Source organism: Pipra filicauda, unplaced genomic scaffold (assembly GCF_003945595.2).
Source record: "Pipra filicauda isolate LSUMZ 115617 unplaced genomic scaffold, ASM394559v2 scaffold385_size793830_pilon, whole genome shotgun sequence".
NCBI lineage: Eukaryota > Metazoa > Chordata > Aves > Passeriformes > Pipridae > Pipra > Pipra filicauda.
The window spans coordinates 374389-393938 of record NW_024104515.1 but is presented as its reverse complement, the minus strand read 5'-3'; the positions used below and the strand labels follow the sequence as shown (position 1 = coordinate 393938).

Below are 19550 nucleotides of genomic sequence, written 5' to 3'. Positions count from 1 at the left end.
TGGACGTGGCACTCGGTGCCACGGTCTGTGGTTCATGTGGTGGCGTTCGGTCACAGCTTGGACCCGATGACCTCGGGTCCTTCCCAACCTAAATCATTCTGATCCTGTGATAACCCCGATGCCAGAACGCGAACACTCGCGGCTCTCACCCGGGGGGCTATCGCAGGGTCTCGGCCCCGGCCCCCCTCCCCAACACGGTCCCACCGCCGCCCCCGGCCCGGGCGGTGCCGCCCCCCCACCGCGGCCATGCGGCGGCAGCGGCCTCTCCCGCCATGCCGCGCGGCGCCCGCCGGGACTTGCAGTCCGCGGGCCGCCTCGCTCTCACGGCGGGCCCGCCCAGTTGGACTACAACTCCCGGCGGCCCTTGCGGTTTGTTTTCCTTCAAATCATCCCCGGCACCGCCCCCCTGGTCCCCGCCCCTCCGCTCCCGCCGTGTCCCGCCGCGGCCACCGTCGCCGGGCCCCGCCGCCCCGCCCCGCTCCCGGCCCTTTGACCCCGTTGTTATGCCGGGCCTGAGCCGCCGCCGCCGCCGCCGCCGCCTCCCGTAGCGCCCGGAGCCGCCCCCGCCTCGCGCCCCGCCCGCCGCGCCCGCCGCGCCCGCCCTGCCCCGCCCCGGCCCGGCCCGGCCCGGCCGCCGCCCGCCCGCCCGCCCGCCTGCGCGCCCAACGGTCCGCGCCCGCCGCGCCCGCCCGCGCGGGAGGAGGAGGAGGAGGAGGAGGATGAAGGAGATGAAGCAGAGGAGGAAGAAGGAGCGCACGTGGGCCGAGGCCGCCCGCCTGGTGAGGCCCGGGGTGGGGGCGCTCCGAGGAAGGGGCGCGGGTGCTCGGCTGGGCCCCGGGGCCTCCCCGCCGCGCCCAGCCCCTCCCCGAGTAACGGGGCCGGCGGCGCCGCCATCGCGGCCGTGGGGCCGAGCCGGGGGCCGGGGCCGCCCAGGGGGTTGCGGACGGTGCTGCCCGTGCCCGGCCCGGACCCGGGGCCGCCGGGGCCGGGGGTCTCCTTCCCGCTTGTTTCCCTTCCCCGGCCCGATGGGAAGGGGATGCGCCCCCGGCGCGGTGCGAGCGCGGCCCCCGGCCCGCCGGGCGGGCTCCGGAACGAGCTGCCCGCCCTCCGCCGGGGGTCCCTGCGGCCTCCGCCGCCTCCCGCCGGTCCCGGCTCCCGGGATGGGCTCGGGAGGTGCCGTCCCGCAGCGGGTCGGTGTGTGCTGGGGTTGTGGGGACGGGTTGGTCCATTCTCCTCCTTTCGGATGGTTTAAGGCTCCGTGGAGCGAACCTGAGCCTCTGGAGAGAGCCCGGCCTGGAGCCCGGGCACAGCTGCTGTCAAAAGTTTCTGGTTTAATTAGCGGGGGTGTGGGTTCCCTCCCTGTGCTGGGCTGCCCCGGAGAAGCAGCTGTACGGAACATCCCTGAATCAGCCCGTATTTGGTCACTTTTGGGGGTTGGGAGACATGGCCACGGGTACATCTTAGTCCTTTTGTCTTAGGGAATCTCCTTGTTGAGGTCTTCCAAGTTCCAAGCCCTGCCCTGCTCCAGTGGTGTTTGTGGGAATGCTGCTGTTGTTGGACTTCCCTCTGTGAAGTGTTTGACTCAGATCTGTCTTGGACCCCAGTTGTGAACTAGGAAATGTAACAAGAAAAATAACTTCAGTTCATCAATCAGGTGCTGGTCAGAGGTTTGATTTAAGGGCTGCATGTGGAGGTGTTTAGGCTGATTGCTTGGCAGTTGGGTGGTCAGAGCTGGCTGGAGAGAGGTGTTTCTCTCCTGGTGACACAGTGACACAGATCTTTGCGGGTGCAGGAGTGCCAGTCCAGTAATGGATGATCCAGCTGCCTGTAGTTGGGGTGAACAGATCCATGGTTTCCTCCCCATAGCCCTGTCAGTGGTGTTCAGTACATATATTCCTCCTGTGTAGCCCACGGACTTCTGTAGAAACAGATCTACAGGGCTTGAGGGTGGTTGTTTTCTTTGTTTTCTTCTGTTTCCGTGTGTGTGTTTTGGTTTTGCCAGCCCAGGTTATGGCTTGGAGCATATAAACATTCAGAGGAACAATGTGGGTGAGTCCAGGGAGACTCATGTCTGGTACTGAGGATGTTAAGGATAAGTCTTTGTGCTCCCGAGTAAGATTTCTTTGGCTATTGGAGTGTTTTCTTACTGCTTGCCAGGAAGAAACCTAATCAGACAAGCATCTGTCTTCCAGCAACTTGCATCATCTTTTGTGTGTAAATTATAATATTTTAGACCCACGTGGCTTTGCTTGAAAAACCAAAGAAGGGCTTAGGGCAGCCTCTGTGGAACTTCTCTGCAGGAGCCTGGTGGTCTGGGTTCTCCATCGTGCATTTCTCCTTGGGATCCAGGTTCTGTGAGCCAGGTGTGTCACTGCAGGTGGCAGGGATGCTTTCCTGGTAGGTGACCCCAGGGGCAGAGGCTGTGCCATGTGACCTCAAACAAAGTCAGCTCATCCAAACATCCTGAACCCTGACAGATGAAAAAAAATCAGTATTTATAGGCTGCCCAAAGCAGCACATGAGACACTGACTTTAAAGCAGTCACCTAATGCATCTCCTCAGCCTCACATGATGGGGAAAGGAATTCTTCACACAGTTCCCTTCACCTGTCTTTTGGCCAGAACCTCAGGCACAGTGGGTGCATGAGGTGTCTAAGCCTCAACAGCATCTTAGAGCCATTGATGAACCAGAAATAGAACGATCTCATACTAGATTATCCACTTAGAGGGACCTACAGTTGCGTAGCTGCACTTCCAGCTTGCAGGACTGATTGTAAATCCACTAAAAATAGACCTTTATTTCACACTAGTCTTACACATGCTCCCTGTCAAAATGCTTTTAATTTCCCTCTCTGACGTGCACTGGTATATTTTGTATTCCTCTCAGCGTTTCTGAGAATCACAGGCAAAAGTGCTTTTCAGGGTTGCTACTCCTATAGAGCCAAAGCTCTGCACTTTCCTTAAAATAAGCCTTTAAAGATTCATCTGGATGCCCAGAGCCATGGCACTATCCCACAAATGCTGTCAGAACTGGATGTCCAGTAAATTAATTGGGGAAGTGATGTAAACTTCCATAATAAGGGGCACAGGAATCCTTGGCTATAAACAGTGGAGGGGGGGAAATTCTGTTTTGGGGGTAAGGAATAGCTAACAACTAACGCTGAAGTTGTAGCTCTGGGTGGGAAGGTTGACGTGGCAGTGGAAGTGTCAGGTTGGAGAAGGATGGAGGGCCAGCTCTGGAGGCTGGGGTTTGGTGCCTAAAGCTTGCAGGATCTTCTCTCCCCCAGTTCTTCCGTTAAGGGCTCTGTACACTTAACACAGCTCTTGATTGGAAATTGTTCCCCTGAGTGCAGATTCTTTTATCTGTATGTAAATGCTCCTTCGTGCTCAGTTCTAGGCCGTGTATTTCGCTTGCTGTGTCTGTCACTAGAGAGAGGTTTGAATAATTCCCTGATTTTTTTTGGAACAGGCGTGTTGCGTTTGGCGGATCTCTCTGGGCTCGGGAGCGATGCATTTCCCCGTGTCAGCTGTCTGCTGCCTTTGAGTGATGGGGTGACAGCTCAGGAGGGAAGCATGGAGACCTTGTGACCTGTGGAAGGAGGAAAAAGTGTGATGGAGCTGTATGGAATTAAATTAGTTTACTGTCTCTGAATATGGCTTATCACTCGCTTTGATCTTTGCTTTAAACTCTTTGTGTTTGCATTGGGTTTCAAATCAGGTTAGTTCTCAAATTCCCTTCCCCATCCAGGTTTTTCCCTCATTCTCAGATGCTTGTGAGTTTCAGGCATCTGCAAAATACCTGTTGGGTGGATATGATTTAAGAAATTCCTTTTATAGAATCACAGAGTGGTTTGGATTGGAAGGGACCTTAAAGATATCTCCGTTCCAACCCCTTGCAAGGCACAGGACCACTTCCACTCCAGGTTGCTCCAAGCCATGTCCAGCCTGGCCTTATCACAACATATTGTTGAGGTGCAGAACTGGAGTGTCATGGGTTGGGTTCTTCTTTACTGGTGGAGAGTGGGGACGGTTTGGAGGTGAAAATGGAGCCCTGCACAGCTTTGGGGTGTTTTTGCACGTGTCCTGTTGCCGTGGCTGCCACAGTGACTCACTTCGAGATGTCGCTGATGGAAATGGGGCGTTTGGGTCTCTCCAGTCGGTTCCTACATGAGTCAGACTGAGAGACAGCTCCGTGTTGCTGACTCCTACAGCATGGGGACAGACAACACCGCGACATCGGGGGAATTTAGACCAGGGTTATGATAAAATTTTCCTGAGTGAATTGCTGCTTTTCGGGCCTGTTCCAGGCCATGTCCTGTGGCTTTTCCAGACCATGTCCTGTGCCTGTCTCACCCTGTCTTTCCTCACTCAGCCCCAGGTCTGTGAGCTCAGTGCCTTTGCATTCCGAGAGCAGCACTGTCTGCTGCCGGGGAAGGCAGGAGCCGGCGTGTGGTCGGCAGCTGTAGGGTAATCTGCTCCCAGAGAAGCAGCGTGGTTTACATCTACTGCAGCTTATTTTTGCTCATTGTTTCCTGTTTATGTGGGTAATCTTCTTATCCACAGAAATGTCCGGTCCTCTCTTTGAATCCTTGAGTTCTTGCTTCTAGACATTTCAGAGCACTTAAGTTCCACAGGCTTTGAAAGAAAATCAAGTAATAACCTCTTTAGTTCTTTGGCAATTCTATTCTTCATATAATATACGGAAGGATGATTTATTATTTATTTTGTTGCCTTTTAATATCTGATTTTCCTCATTTTGTGTCAAAGGCAAGCACTCAGTCTTTTTAGTGTCTCCAGCCCTATTTTTTTTCCAAATCCTTTACTGTTATTTTGTTCTTTTCTGAATTCTGTCCTTCTCTGACATGAATTCTGACTCTTAGCTCTGGTTCCCTTCTTGGGATGGAGCAAAGATGAAATGAATGCAGTAATCCAAGGAAAGTACACTATTGGACTGTATGGCTGTGCTAAAAGTAATACTTCTAGTGGCAGAAGAATACTGGATGCTTTGTGGAGAGGTAGGAGAACACTCTGCATCATTAAAGGTCACTGACCTGATGTTCAGTTTTGAAGGTTTATGTGGCAGCAGCTTGGTCTAATGTATACTGAAGTCTACTGGACGTCTACAGTCTATAGTAAAGCTTCCCCTGGGGTCAAGGCCAAATTCTGCTGCTTTTTCTCCTCCATGTTTGTATTTCAGTTCATTAGGGACCAGAAGAAGGTAAAGCCTTTTGTGATGCTCACTGGGATCTTGAGGTAGCCTGAAATTTTACTGTGTGTCTTTGCAGATGAATCAAGTTTGAAGAGGCACATTACTGGGTCTGGGCCACAGCTGATGGACTAGTGCTGGGAATGCAGAAGCTGATTCTGTAATGACACATGGTCTTTCTGTCTTTTCAGGTGCTGGAAAATTACTCTGATGCTCCCATGACCCCCAAACAGATTCTGCAGGTCATAGAGGCTGAAGGACTAAAGGAAATGAGGTTAGTATTGATGATCTTGTCTAAACCAGCATGGAGCATGGGGGAGGCAGCGTATGAAGGCTTGTGTTGCTTCGTGCAGTTCTGCCTCATCCCCAGCCCACTTGGCTTCCCTTTTTCCAGCCTGGTAATTTCAGATGACAGTACAGACATTTATATACAGGTTGTGGGGTTTTTTCTTTGACAATAACTGGAAGCTGTTTGTGGATTGTTTTTTTACAACACAGAGAGTCCCTTCACCCATCTGTTGTGAAATAAATGCCTCTTGCAGATCAGACCCCTGCATTGTGCTGTACTTACCACTCACTCGTGTGGTTCTCTCATGAGTAGCTCCCAGCAGTTTCTGCTATTGTGACTCGAGTTTGAGAATGGTTTAAGTTTTGTCTCCTCTGATGCTTCATTTCCAGAGCAGATATTATGTTTTAGGAGACTCAAGTCAGTCTTCTTTATTTTATGTCACTACACTGGCTGCTGCTCAGATTCTCAAGCACTGAGAGAGCACAGCTCACATGGTTGTGGCTCTTGACATTGATGCCCATCTCAAGGTGGTTTTCATATGGAAAAGAACCTGATATAGAGCCTTGGAAAGGGCAGAAGTGGGAAATCGCTTTCCTTAGTTAAGTTCCTGTGAGCTTCCATCTGTTTCCATGACAGTAGTAGAAATACAGAGTGTCTTGCAGCTCAAAGAAAGTGGGTAACTGTGATAGTCCAAATGCCTCAGTTAGTGCTGCCTGGCAAAAAAAAAAAAAGGAAGTTTGACTACCAGAGACAGAAAAAGCTGCTGCCCAGGGAGGGACTTCTGGGGGATCCAGATGCATGGACTGTTTCTAGTCTTGCTTCCCCCTCCCTTTGTTTCTGTGGACTATTTTCCACCCTGATGTTTGCGTTTCCTGAACCTGTACTTTACCCACCTACAGAAGGTAAATTGGTTTCTCCTAAATGTTAGCTTGTTTCTGCTCCTAATTTGTGTGAAATCAGGAAACAGCTGGGGTGATTTAAACAGTGAAAATCAGTGACGTGTACAGAAGTGTTGGGTTTGGGACCTGCCCTTGTTTGGAGAGGTGCAGGGCCTGTGTGTGCAACTGCATCAAATTTGGAGGTGTTGGAATGCCCACCTGCCAAGGGCTTACCAGAAGGGTGGAGAGGGACTTTTCACAGGGGCACATAGTGATAGGATAAAGGGAAGTGACCTTAAGGTGAAGGAGGGTAGATTTAGATTGGATATGAGGAAGGAATTCTTTATTGTGAGGGTGGTGAGGCCCTGTCATGAGTTGCCCAGAGAAGCTGTGGATGCCCCAAGGCCAGGTTGGATGGGGCTTGGAGCAACCTGGTCTAGTGGAAGGTGTCCCTGCCCATGGCAGGGGGGTGGAATGAGATGGTCTTTAAGGTCCCTTCCCAACCCAAACCATCTTCGGATTCTATGACTCTTGTTGAGGAGATCTTCACTGGTTTAGATATGGGCAGTGGTTTCACAGCCACGAGTAGAATTCAGACAGAATTTAATGAGGACTTTCATACAGTTTTGCTTCAGTCAGTCCTCTACAACTCTCACATCAGTCCTGTTACCTAAGCAGGCAGTTGCAGATCTCTGTGCACAGGCTGTCCTCTGCCAAAGGTAATAGCAGGGCTCTTCACACACAGAAATTATCCTGTGCTTTCCCAGTTTTTACAAGTGGCCTGTCACAGTGTATAAGTAAAGACCAGACTTCAGAGCATGTGTCAGGTTAAATCCCGCAAAGCTAACTAATTCCTTTAAAGGTCGGTGGTTTCCCTTGGGGAATATCTGCTTTTCCTTCCCCGGTCATTAATTCTCTGCTGTAAGAAAAGATTGTTTTCTTCAGAGCATGATTGTTCACAGAATAAAGGCAGTGAGCCTGCCTGGTTGATCGTGCAGCCGGCTTGCTGGTGCTTGTATAGAAGCCTTTCCTGAAACTCCATTTCCTGAAGGAAATAGCTCAGTGCCTCGAGATGTTTTTCCCTCTGAATCAGTCCTGAGGTGGGGCTCCCCAGTTCAGGGGTCACGCTGCTCTGCCAGGAGGACCATGTTCCATATGGGACACTGATGTTCCCATGAGGCTGGTGCTCGAGCCAGGACACTGGGCCCAGCACCATACCGAGTTTAGCTACTTTAACAGAGTTTTAACTGCTTGTTTTTCTCTTGTTTCGGGGAGATCTACTTACTTTGCTGTTTTAATAGAGCTCTGTGGCTGGCAAGTGTGCTTGGAGCATCCGGTAAACACAGAGGGGAAAGCACTGTCTAACAGGACACCAGGCTGGAAATTTTATTCATGTTATCTAAAAGTGATACAGGGTAACTTTGCCTGTTGCCAAGGCCTATGAAGGAATGTCCAAAACCCAAACACATTCAGGGTGCAAACAGAGCGTTCTAAGTTTTCGATTTGAGGATGATTTTCTTAGAAGTATTTTATCTCGATCCAGTTTTCGGTTTCACTTTTACTAAAAATGCAGTCAGTGCTGCTGTAATGTCTCTTCCAGATAACTTTCTGTACATGTGGGACTGAGCGGAAAACACAATATTACGTGGCACAGCAGCTCCGTTGGTGTGAGCGTAGGATGGGGCTTTAACCAGGGGGCTACACAGAACCTGTGAGTGAGTGAGTGAGTGCATCAGAGCCTTCATCTCGAGCTCTGCTTGTGCAGTTTGGTCTGTGATGTGTCAGGGAGACGTTCCAGTAACACATGTGTGTGCGGTTTGTTTACGTCTTTCTACTGATGAATAAATCTGGGGTTTTTGTAAAGTCAATCCAACACTGAAGGTTTCAAGCAGAGGAGGGGAGGAAACAGGTAATAAAAGTTAGAAATGTCTACAACCAGATGAGGGCAGCTTAAAATTGGTGTCACATTTCCTGTTTGCTGCCGATGGCTCGGTGTGATGTGCTGAGGCTGGTGTACAGGTCAGAATGAAAGCACTGACACTGTTCTGACTGAAGTGTCCGTCCCATAAAGTCTGTGACATCACCTCTGTTCCCCTCTGTCAGCTAAATGGTGCCCTTTTAACCAGATCACTCAGGCTGTTTTCTTGATAAACCCACCTCTTAAACTATTCCCTCTCTTCCTTCCTGTGTTCCAGTGGCACGTCTCCCCTGGCCTGCCTCAACGCCATGCTCCACTCCAATTCCCGGGGAGGAGACGGGCTCTTTTACAAACTGCCTGGACGCATCAGCCTTTTCACACTCAAGGTAAATGCTGAGCTCTGCTCCCAGCTGTGAGTTCTGCTCCTTGTGCAGGGCTGAGTGTTACCTGCCACTGAGCATCAGGGGCAGTGTGCTGCAGGTGGGACTGTCATGTGAGAGAGAGTCTGGAATTCATTATTTCCTTGGAGCTTGTACCTTTCAGTTATATTCAGCCATCTATGATAAATAACTTTAAAAAAAACCCCTATTTTTTTCTTGAATTGCACAAGCAAGATAAATCCTCTTATTGCAGTACCTGGTGTCCACTCAGGCAGCTGCTTATTGGAACAGTCCCATGCATTCCCTTGCTGCCATCCACGAGGGAAAACAACCAGCCAAGGAATTAAATTGATCCAAGAGCTTGTAGCAACAAGTAAAATCTTGATAGGAAAATGCATATTTATTCTTTTGGTTGGTTGTTTTGTGTTCCACCACATTCAGTGTTATTTAGCATCAGTATTTTCCTCAAATCTTGAAGTCTCTCTGGAACATGTTTTTTTAATTTTTCATTTATTGTCCCAGTAATCTTAAATATTGAAAATGTTTCTGGTCTTGGGCTTTTCTTTTGCATTGTTTTGTACTGTTGGATTCCCTGATGAGTATCAACTTGACAGACAACAGGTATCTCAGCTGTTTCATTTCCATCTATTTTCCGTTGTTAGAAAATCTTGTTGAATCACCTTATTTTGCTGAAAATAGGTGGCATTGAAATGGCTTTGCTTGTACAAGTAGAAGAAAAATCTCCTAAGCTTACTGTCTTAGTATTTGGCTCCTCTAATGCTACCTGTTCTTTCTTAGCAAGAATTAGGTAGTTCTTTTTAATAGGATCTCCTTGCTTACAAAAAATTTTGACAAATTATTAGTCTTTTTTATTGAATTAATTATTATTAACCTGATATTTTGGGGGTGTGAGTTACTCGTCTAGGAGGGCGCTATGACCTGCTTGTAGTTTAGGTGACTTCTGTTCTGTTGTGAGCCCAAATGTACTTTAAAATAATCTTTCTGCATCAAGGATTAAGGTTAAAGGCTCCCACTGGTGTAAGTCTGGGAGGGAGGGAGGGCTGTATCCACCTCAGTTGTGTTTCCCCTCTAGAAGGATGCCTTGCAGTGGTCCCGGAACCTGTCAGTGCCAGAAGGGGAGGAGCTGGAGGACACAGCAGACGCAGAAAGCTGTGGGTCCAACGAAGCCAGCACTGTGAGTGGTGACAATGATGGTAAGTGTCTGGTGGCATTAACCCTAAACTCTAGGGCCTACTCCTGTGTCTGACTGAGAGCCCATCTTTTTCAGTGTCTCTAGATGAAACCTCCTCTAACGCCTCCTGTTCCACAGAATCTCAGAGCAAGGGACCTGCTACCAGGGAGAGCTACAGAACCACTTCCCAGGTAGGAAAATGTGGGACTAATGGGAAGAGTGAAGCCTCTCAATGGGAGCTCTCGTTGCTGGTGGGGTGGTGTGACAGGGACTAGTTGTGCACAGGTGCCTCAGAATTGAGGGACTGTTTCCTTGGGTGAGGAGTTGGCAGGATGGGGAGGGATCATGTACGGGAAGGCAAAGTTGAATTCTCTGCCAGTCCTGAGTATAGTGACATCTGAAGATTTGCCTAGGAGCCAGCCAGTTAGTTCTTTAACCAAAGAACATGCTGTTTAGAAGATCATTTTACTCTTCCCTAATGCCTTCAATTCCTTTGTTTTGTTTTTGGTTTCTATCTGGCCTGCAGACAAGCAAACAGAAGAAAAAGACGGGTGTGATGCTGCCTCGGGTGGTGTTAACCCCGCTGAAAGTAAACGGGGCACACATGGAGTCTGCCTCGGGTGAGCATGGCTTTGGGAGGGGGTTCCTAATGACCTCACAGATCTCTCTCAACCTCCCAGTCATCCGTGTTTGCCTGAGGATTTCTGTAACACCTGCTGAGAATGAGTGTGACTGCAGAGAGTTGTGTGTATGTTTAACTCCATCAAAATAGTTGGACAGTACCCCATAATAGCAGATCTGTTAGTAACAGATAATTCCTGCATGTTCAACCACTCTCCCTTTGGCTGTTCTTTGTGTATTTTTATGAGGTTGGTTTGCTTTTAGGGTTCACAGGAAGGCACGCTGACGGAGAGAGCAGCAGCACATCCAGCAGCAGCAGCAGCTCCTTGGCCTTGTGCAAAACCAGCCTGCGCAGCAGGACAGAGATAAACAGGGATCCTCCACAGCTACTGAGGGGCATCCGAAAGCCCACGACTGGTATGTGCCTCTGGTTACAGGTAGAAGAATAATCGGTGATGTTGAATCTGAGAAAGGAGCGCCAGGATCTCTTCCCTCAGGAGGCATTTGATGATCTGAGGTCGCAAGCCAGGCTTTCCACCCTGAACATTAGTGAGACAGTTGCTTAAAAGTTTGCCTGGTCTGAAGAGAAGCATTGAGAATTGTACCTGAATGTGGCAGAACTGTGACCTCATATTAAAATTCCAGATGTGTCTATTAATTACTGTGCTGGAGTCATTCTTCACACTTGCATGCTGCAGTCTTTCTCGTCTCTTGCTCCTTTCGCTGTAGTAGTTTAAATTAATTTCCTGCCCATCAGGCTGAAATACTTATATACAACAATGTTAATTTTATTTGCCTGTCCTTAAACTCCAGGGCAAATGAAACGGAACAGGGGTGAGGATATTGACTTTGAAACCCCTGGCTCCATCCTCGTCAACACAAACCTGCGGGCGCTGATCAACTCCAGGACCTTTAACGCGCTCCCGTCGCACTTCCAGCAGCAGCTGCTTTACCTCCTGCCCGAAGTGGACAGACAGGTATGAGCACTCGGGTGTTTTCCCTTCACTGGTTGCCCCTTGAGTGTGGAACAGCTGGAGCAGACGTGTCCTGTGTGTCCTGGTAGGTCGGGGCTGACGGGCTGATGCGCCTCAGCGGCAGCGCTCTGAACAACGAGTTCTTCACCCACGCCGCGCAGAGCTGGAGAGAGCGGCTCGCTGACGGTGAGTGGCTCTGCTTTCCTGGGGAATAGGTGCTCATTTTACAGGATTTTTGTTTCTCTTTTGCGGTTAACAAACAGAAATTTAGTCCAGCTTTGCTGCCTATCCAACTATGTCACCCCCAACTTTTCTTCTTTCCTTTTTTTCCCCTCCCTCCTTTAAAATCAAAGATGTGATTTCTTTTGGTGCCATGGGACTTTTCAGAGCTAAGTGGTGAAGGTATAAAGTAGTGCCAGACTTATCTTTCCTTAAATGGTGGCCTGTGTCTGGTTAAACATGATTTTTGCACACTTACTCGAGACTGTGTGACCACCATCCTTATGGAGCTGCAGGCAGCACATGGATCCAGAGTAGGGTGGGGAGCAGGGTGGTACCAGCCTGTCCTTCATATATACAGCTGCTATACTGTTCAAACACTAGAGGCTGCATTTGCAGAATCAGTTTTGTTTGGAACTGAATTTCAGTCTCTTGCTTCCTTGTAGGTGAATTCACCCACGAGATGCAAGTTCGAATCCGGCAGGAGATGGAAAAGGAAAAGAGAGTGGAGCAATGGAAAGAGAAGTTCTTTGAGGACTACTATGGACAAAAGTGAGAAATTTTACCTTGTCTATCCTGTTTTATCCGTGTTTATGCAGGTGGCAGAGTGTGTTTCTGTTTGATGATACCTGAGCAGATGCAGCATAAACTCCTTGAAATGTACGGGTTGTCAGGTGAATCGTTCCAACTGTTGCTCCGGGAGAATCCTTAGTGGAATTGGCTGGGTCATAGAATTTTGTAACCTATATATTTTGTGTCCAAGACAAGTTAATATTACTTGTTTTTCTTTGCAAATATTTACATTTTCTTATTTTTCTCATCCCCTGTGATAGCAGTGTGGTGAATGTGCGGGTTCTCCCCTTGCAGGGTGAGTTAACGAGGGTTTGATGAGTCTCTGCCCATGGTGGTGCTATTCAGTAACACTGAAATCGGGGTGGCCTTCGGGTCTGAGCTGGTTTTTGTGTTTGCCACACAGGTTGGGCCTGAGCCAGGAAGAATCCCAGGAGCAGAATTCGGTGCAGGAAGATGCTGAGAACAGGACAGAGCTGTCTGTTAAAGGAGAAGCGAGGCTGCCCCGCGGGCCGACCACACGGCAGAGGGACGGGCGCTTCCGGAAACGCTCCCGGGCCGACCTGCGGTGCCGGGCCAGGAGGAGCCTGTACAGACTGCGGGAACCCGAGCACACAGAAGCTCCCAAAGAGCCTGCTCCCATGGGGCCAGATTCCTCCCTCCATAAAGAACCAAAGCCTGAGATAGACCTGAAGAAAGATGATCTGACCAGCCCCTCAGCTGCAGGACTGAAGGCGGAGAGTTCTGAGCTGCACCTCTCTCCGGAGACTTCCAAATCACACAGCAAATCGGAAGATCCGTCGCTGGCAGCTGGGAACAGAATTCCCAGTTTGCCTCAGGAGAACTCTGCTCAGGAGTCCAAGGAGCAGAAGAGGAAAAGCTTTGAGGAGGCTGCCTCCGCGTCCTTCCCCGAAAAGAAGCCCCGGCTTGAAGATCGTCAGTCCTTTCGTAACACAATTGAAAGTGTTCACCCAGAAAAGCCACAGCCTACTAAAGAGGAGCCCAAAGTCCCACCCATCCGGGTAAGAAAGAGCTTTAGAGCTTCTGGGTGTCTCAGGTCTGCCGTGCTCAGCAGCATCAAAACATTACTAAAACGTCAAGTGTTGCCACCTTACGGGAAGGAGTCGAAGGGTTTCATTGGTAGAGCTGGTGAAATGCCTCTGATTGCCACAGTCTGCTGTCAAATTTAGACAGGCAAAGAATGTAAAGTCATCCCAAGGTCTTTGCACAAGAGCACAGGGTAACCTTGACTTGCTCCCTTGGTTGGCATTTCTGTGGATACAGAAAGCACTTTGCCTGAGATGAGCTGATTTGTAGCAAAAGACCTTCAAATTGTGTACTTTATCCTGTGTAGTTCCTCAGTTCCTTTTTTTTTTTTTTTTTTGACAGAATCTCAGTATACCTTCTGACTTTTTCTGTTTTGACTAGAGATATCCATTTTGGTAGCTCCAGGGTGGTCATCCTGGTGTAGGGGAGAACAGTTTGATATGTCTGAAGACGCGAATGTAAATAACTTGCTTTGTATTTGCCTGTGGGCTCCAGTAAAACAATATTAGTGTGGACTGAGCTTTACAGAGCACGGAGCAGAGGTTGCAGAAACGTGCTGCTTCTCTGTATAAAGTAGTTCCCAAGTTGAAATTTGAAATTTTTTTATTGAATTCTCGTGAGAGGAGTTGCGATGAGAAGAACTGTGATGAGCGGGTGCCAGTGAAAGGCATTTCACTGGAGGTGGCCGGCATTAGAACTAACCGCTCTTCCCTTTCTTTCAGATTCAACTTTCACGTATTAAACCACCCTGGGTGGTTAAAGGTCAGCCCACTTACCAGATCTGCCCCCGGATCATCCCCAGCACGGAGCCCTCCGGCCGGGGCCGCCCCGGGGCCCGGACCCTCGCAGACATTAAGGCCCGTGCTCTGCAAGCCCGAGCCCAGCGCGAAGCCGCCACCGCCGCCATCGGAGGAGGGGGTGGCCCAGGCGGGGGGAGAAGCACCGATGAAGGAGGAGGTGGAGGAGAACCCGGCAGGCGTTCCCAGCACAGGAGATCCAAGAGAGCTCATGGAAAGCGTGCGTCAGATCTACAACGAGCACAACTACAGTCGCCTGTTCCTCTGAGCAGAGGGAAGGCTGACTCTGGGGGGGCTGCTCAGGAGGCCAACGTGAATTCCTGCCGCTCTTCCAGACAAGACTGCTCTTCCTCAAAGAGCGAGGGGAGTGGCCTTCCAGGCTGTGCTGCAGGTGCTGGCTCAGGGGACGCTCAGCCCGGTGATGGGTCACCCAGGAGGCCATTCTGTGATGCTGTGACTGAGTCATCCTTGGACAATGTGACTCCTGAGAGGCCGGAGGAGAGCCCTGAGCAGCTCCTTTGTGACCCAAGGACCGAACCCCCACCTTGTGCTACGTCTCCAGAGAGCACAAAGCTGGGATGTGCAGTTCCCGTGGTGACCGGTCTGTGTTCTGGGGGGCAGGGAGCAGGGGTCAGTCCCACGGGAGACAGGGCTGTGGTGGAACTTGGAGATGTTGGTGCTCCCACCATACAGCTGGATTATCCTTCTGATGTAAAGGAAAATTCTTCCAGTTATCCTTTTCTGCCAGAGTTGTCATTGGGTGGTACAGAACGCCATGATCCAGAGACGGTGTCTAGGTTTAGATTTAACAGCTCTGAAACTTTTATGGAAAAATGTGGTGCTGATAGTAATACCTCCAGAACGGTGACTGCTGGAGTGAGGAAAGTGATCCCTGTGGCGTGTGACGCTGCCCAGCTGCAGGCAGGGAAAGGCAGTGATGACAAACGGTGTAATGAGGAACAAAATGCAGAGGCTCTGGTGCAGCCCTCTGTGCACGGTGGCTTTATTTCTCAGAATAGGAGAGATACCTCTGAAAAGCTCCTGCAGCCAAGGGAGAGGTGCCTCAGAACAGAACCAGGAAACGCACACCAGCCCCTGGGAGAGACGCAGGAGCTGAAGGCGAGTGGAGATGAGGAAATACAGAGTACACACAGTGAAACAACAGACACTGCTTCCGACTGGGAAGGGGACGTGGCTGATGAGAATGTGGAGGTGGAGATGTGCTTCAGAAGTGTCAGCTGTAGGGAGGTGGCTGGGAAAGGCTCTTCCTTACACAGCAGCACTGAGAGGTGCAATGGGATTAGGTCAAAATTGTCTGTGGAGGCAGATAGTCCAGCCTGTGTTGGGGACTCCCCTGCACCCCCATCCCAGAGGTGGGGACCCCCCGTGCCGTTGCCCCAGAAGGCCGAGCGTCCGGCCAGCTCTGCTCGACCCCTGTCCTCCATCGAGACCAACAACCCCCTGGTGATGCAGCTGCTGAAGGGGAAGCTTCCACTGGAAGAAGTTCTCCCAGTGTCTCACATCGACATCAAGCTGGAAGTTGCACAGCCAGTGCTGGAGAAGCAGTCGGAAAGCCTCTCCCTGCACTTGGACAGAGGCAGCAGTTGCTACTTCAGCAAAGAATCTTCTCCAGAGGTAGGAATAAAGACAAGTGCCCGAAGCAGGAGCGATGACATCCACTCAGTGAGATCTTCCACAGATCCCCAGGAAAAGACATGTGGATCGGTAGCAGCATTGCCTAGAGCAGAGGATCAGGCTGTTCCAGAAAAACATTCCAAGGTTGGCTCTACTTTAAGCTGCCAAGACCAACTGGCAAATGTGGCAAGTGCCTCTCCGAAGCCTGAAGATGTGGGCCCTCGGGAAAGACAGTTTTCTTCCTGTAGCTTTGAGGAGCAGAAGGAGTTGTCCAAGGTCCACCGGGTGCCACAGCACAACCCCTTAATGAGTGTCATGGCAGGTAAAAGCCCGGAGAAGGTGAACACCTCTACGGAGCCTCTGTTTTTATCTCCAGCTGTAACTGCTCTTGGACCAAACCAGACAGGAGGTGCATCAGTCAATAAAAGTTACAGTGGAGTTCAAGGCAAAAAGCTCTTTGGTTCTGGTTTTCCTTCCAACCCCAGCATGAGGCTGCATCATTCCAGGGCTTTGGATCACGGTTCAACCATGGGAACCTTGTCGCCCAGCAAACAGATTCCCTTGGACAAGGGCTGTGCATTGGGAGAAGGAATCCCAGCTGCCAGGGAGGAATGGACTTCAAAGCAGCACAGCAGCACGCCAGGAGGGATCAGAAATGAGAACGTGCTGGTGTGTGGCAGCCCAGCCAAGAGTAATGCAGAGAACAGGGGGGATGCAGCCCAGCACCCCACGGAGCTGGCTGGGCACACACAGAGCGAGCCACTGGTCGTGGACTGGCCTTTCTTTAAGTTTTCAAGGGATCCAGGGAAAGGACAGAGTCACCCTTTGGAGCCTTCGTCCATCCCCTCTCAGCTCAACATCAAGCAAGCGTTTTATGGGAAGCTTTCAAAGCTGCAGCTCAATTCCACCAGCTTTAATTATTCATCCAACACTCCGGCTTTCCCCCGAGGCCTTGCTGGGAGCGTGGTGCAGCTCACCCACAAAGCGAACTTTGCTGCGGGCCGGGGCACGGCCCTGGCTGTGCAGATGTTTGCTGACAGCAGCAGCGTCGAGGAGATCTCCTTCCAGTGCTCGTGCAGCCTGAAGGCCATGATCATGTGCAAAGGCTGCGGCGCCTTCTGCCACGACGACTGTATAGGACCCTCTAAGCTCTGTGTATTGTGCCTTGTGGTGAGATAATAAATTATGGCCATGGGACAGGTTGTATATTCAGTGTGTGTATTTTGATAATGACTGATCCTAACGCCTGTACACAAAAGTACACAAAGTACTCTCTCTTCATAGTAGAAACGCTGTTACACTTTGTTTTGGTGAGGAAAATGTTGACCTGCCTTCCTGTGGAGATCGACAATGCAGAGCCTGTTCCTGTTCACCGTGACACCCTGGTCTGGGTGGGCTGTGCCCCATGGGAGTGATCCTGCTGCTTCCTGCTGTCATGGGATTGCCACCTGTGCTCTGGTACCGTGCTGAGGCTGATGCCGGGGGGAGAGGCCGTTCGCTGTGGCAATCCATGGACCCTCTGTGGAGGAAATCCTTACATCCAAAGGAACTGGAAGAGGGTGTTTGCTATTTCAGGGCTGTGTGAGGTGAGGCCCTACAGTCTTCCACTCTCCCCTTCTGCCATCTCCATTTCTGGTTTGTGTGGGAAGTGCTGCTGTGCAGTGAGCGTAAGCAGAGAGCTGCCCTGCAGTGATGGTCCTGTGTGGTCTTTGGATGCTACAGCAGACCATGGTGCCCAGGAACATGCTCTGCAGGTGGCTGTGGAGCCATGTACAGCCCACCGTGTGCCAGATGGAGCTGATGTGGAGGATGCAAGAAGAAGAGGAAAAAAAGTTCGGGGCAAGTGCCAAGCAAATGCCTTCTGCTGGCCTGCAGGAAGCTGTGTGGCTGGGGAACTGCCTGGCTGAACTCGTGGCCCAGCAGCTGTCCCTGCCTCCTTTGGCCAACTTCCACAAACTGCTGTGGAATGCTGGAGGTTCCCTGGAGCTCGGGGATGTGGGCAGTGAGCTCTGCACTGCAGCCCTGTGGTGAGGACCTGAACCCCACAGCAGCTGAGCTCCTGCAGGCATCGAGCTGTGCATCTATGTGACCATCACCTAACATTTAAAGCAGTGTTCTTTCCTCTTTTTTTTTTTTTAACTTTCTTTTTTTATATTTTCATTCTTGGATGTATAAAGTGAATTATTTGGCTCCTGTAAGTATCCTCTCTGCATCTGTTTGATCATATATTTATATGTTGTACACAGTACTGGCCAACTCTGTAAATGGATGTAATGTACATAGAGCATAAAGGGGTCTTTTTTTTTTTTTCCCCCCTTGGATTTTCAGGCTCTACAGCAGTATTGCATTAAAGTGGTGTTAGTTATTGTCAGAGCCACTGTATTCTGTCTTGCCTGACGTGAGGCTCACCACAGAGGTGTCTGGGTTCCGACAGCCTCCCTGTGCCTGGGTGGACTGTGCTGTGCGGGCTCAAGGATGACCAGGTGGGATTTGCCAACCCAAGCGAGTTCACCAGTTCCTCCTCTAAGCTCTTGGTGGTTGTTGCTGCACCTGAGCTCCCAGGGAATGGCTGTACCTGTGCTGCAGGAAGGTGAACATCCTTGTGCATCCACAGAGGGAGAGCAAAACTGCAACCCTCTTCCTCTTCGGAGCAATTCCTAAACAAGAGTGAATTGCTTCAGTGAGGGGGAGAAGCCGCTGGTTTATTTAAGTGGGCAGTAGCAAGAGTTTTAGGGGGGTTATTTTCATTTTGTTTCTTCCTGTCCCTTTTCCAGCTCCATCCTACCTCCCTTCACCATGCACTTTTTTTCAGGCGTGCAAGTTCCTCTTTCAGACACAAGCCTGAGGGGTGCAACAAGTTCAGTCCCCGAGATGGTTTATCCTTAATGCATCCAACAGCCTCATCCCATGGGAATGAGAGCCCAGCACCCGTGGCACCCCGGCCCGGGCAGGGCTGCGGTGTCGGTGAGGGCGAGCGGAGGTGTGGAACCTGCTTACCAAAGATGGGGGGCTGGCTCTGCCTCCTGGGGGGCCACTGCAGTGTTCAGCTTGGACTGGTCTGGGGGCAGAGCCCTCGGGGGGGGCCTGCTCGTGTCTGTCCCTTGTGCTATTGGAAAAATAAACACTGTAAAATCTGCTTGTGTGGTTTCGGTCCTTTTTTTCTGAAATCCTCCTCTGTGGTAAGGCAATGTGGTTTTTCCTCTCCTCTTTTTTAACTGGGGGTGTTCCAGAGCTCTGCTCGGGTCACTAATGGGGGGCTGTGTTGCTGCTTGGCTTTATTAAATCCAGTTTTATGCACTCACAGAACACTGAAGATGGTGCAGTTGCTGCAGAGATGCTGTGAGGCTCTTGGGGTACAGACTCCCTGAAGGCTCTGAAAGCCACAGTGTGGCTGTGGGGCACTGTGGGGCCCCCCATGGTCACAGGCATCCCTACCCTCCTGGGGTGATGCCTGTGGGCAGCAGCACCGAGAGTGGTCCCAGGGTCATGGCAGGTCCTGCTGTTTCTGCCCTCATTGTTGAATAAATGAATCTAAAAATGTTTCTCAAGAGCATAAACACGTGATGCCAATTACAGTTTATTGAAACTACCTGAAAAATTACTTTATGGCTGTGTCCTTTCTCTTTTCTAGGCAGTAAGGAAATATCAAATTATTACATGTCTGGGTTCTCAGGGCATGGACATTCTGTGTAGTGAGCAGGGATGTCCTGACTGGGGCTGTGGGAATGCTGAGATCTGTGTGGTGATACAGTCCTGGACTTCCTCACATTTCTTAGTGCTTCCAGCACACAAGAACAAGGGCTGGGACAGTGGGTGATCCCGCAC

At 50.6% G+C, this 19550-nt stretch overlaps 1 protein-coding gene across 3 annotated transcripts; it reads left to right on the top strand.

Annotated features, from left to right (window-relative positions):
* Nucleotides 1-691: 691 nt before the first annotated feature.
* On the top strand, nucleotides 692-18861 carry ASXL1 (ASXL transcriptional regulator 1). Of its 3 annotated transcripts, none has more exons than XM_027721782.2 (12): nucleotides 692-779; nucleotides 5397-5479; nucleotides 8568-8676; nucleotides 9767-9884; nucleotides 9959-10053; nucleotides 10389-10482; nucleotides 10748-10900; nucleotides 11297-11460; nucleotides 11547-11643; nucleotides 12123-12228; nucleotides 12653-13268; nucleotides 14016-18861. In XM_027721782.2, exons 1-12 carry the CDS (start codon nucleotides 720-722, stop codon nucleotides 16902-16904), a joined length of 4584 nt encoding a protein of 1527 aa, XP_027577583.1. In that variant the 5' UTR covers nucleotides 692-719; the 3' UTR covers nucleotides 16905-18861. The 3 variants fall into 3 exon arrangements, with proteins under 3 accessions (XP_027577583.1, XP_027577584.1, XP_027577582.1); XM_027721783.2 differs by having other exon boundaries at nucleotides 9764-9884; nucleotides 10001-10053; XM_027721781.2 differs by having other exon boundaries at nucleotides 9764-9884.
* The last annotated feature ends 689 nt before the right edge of the window (nucleotides 18862-19550 follow it).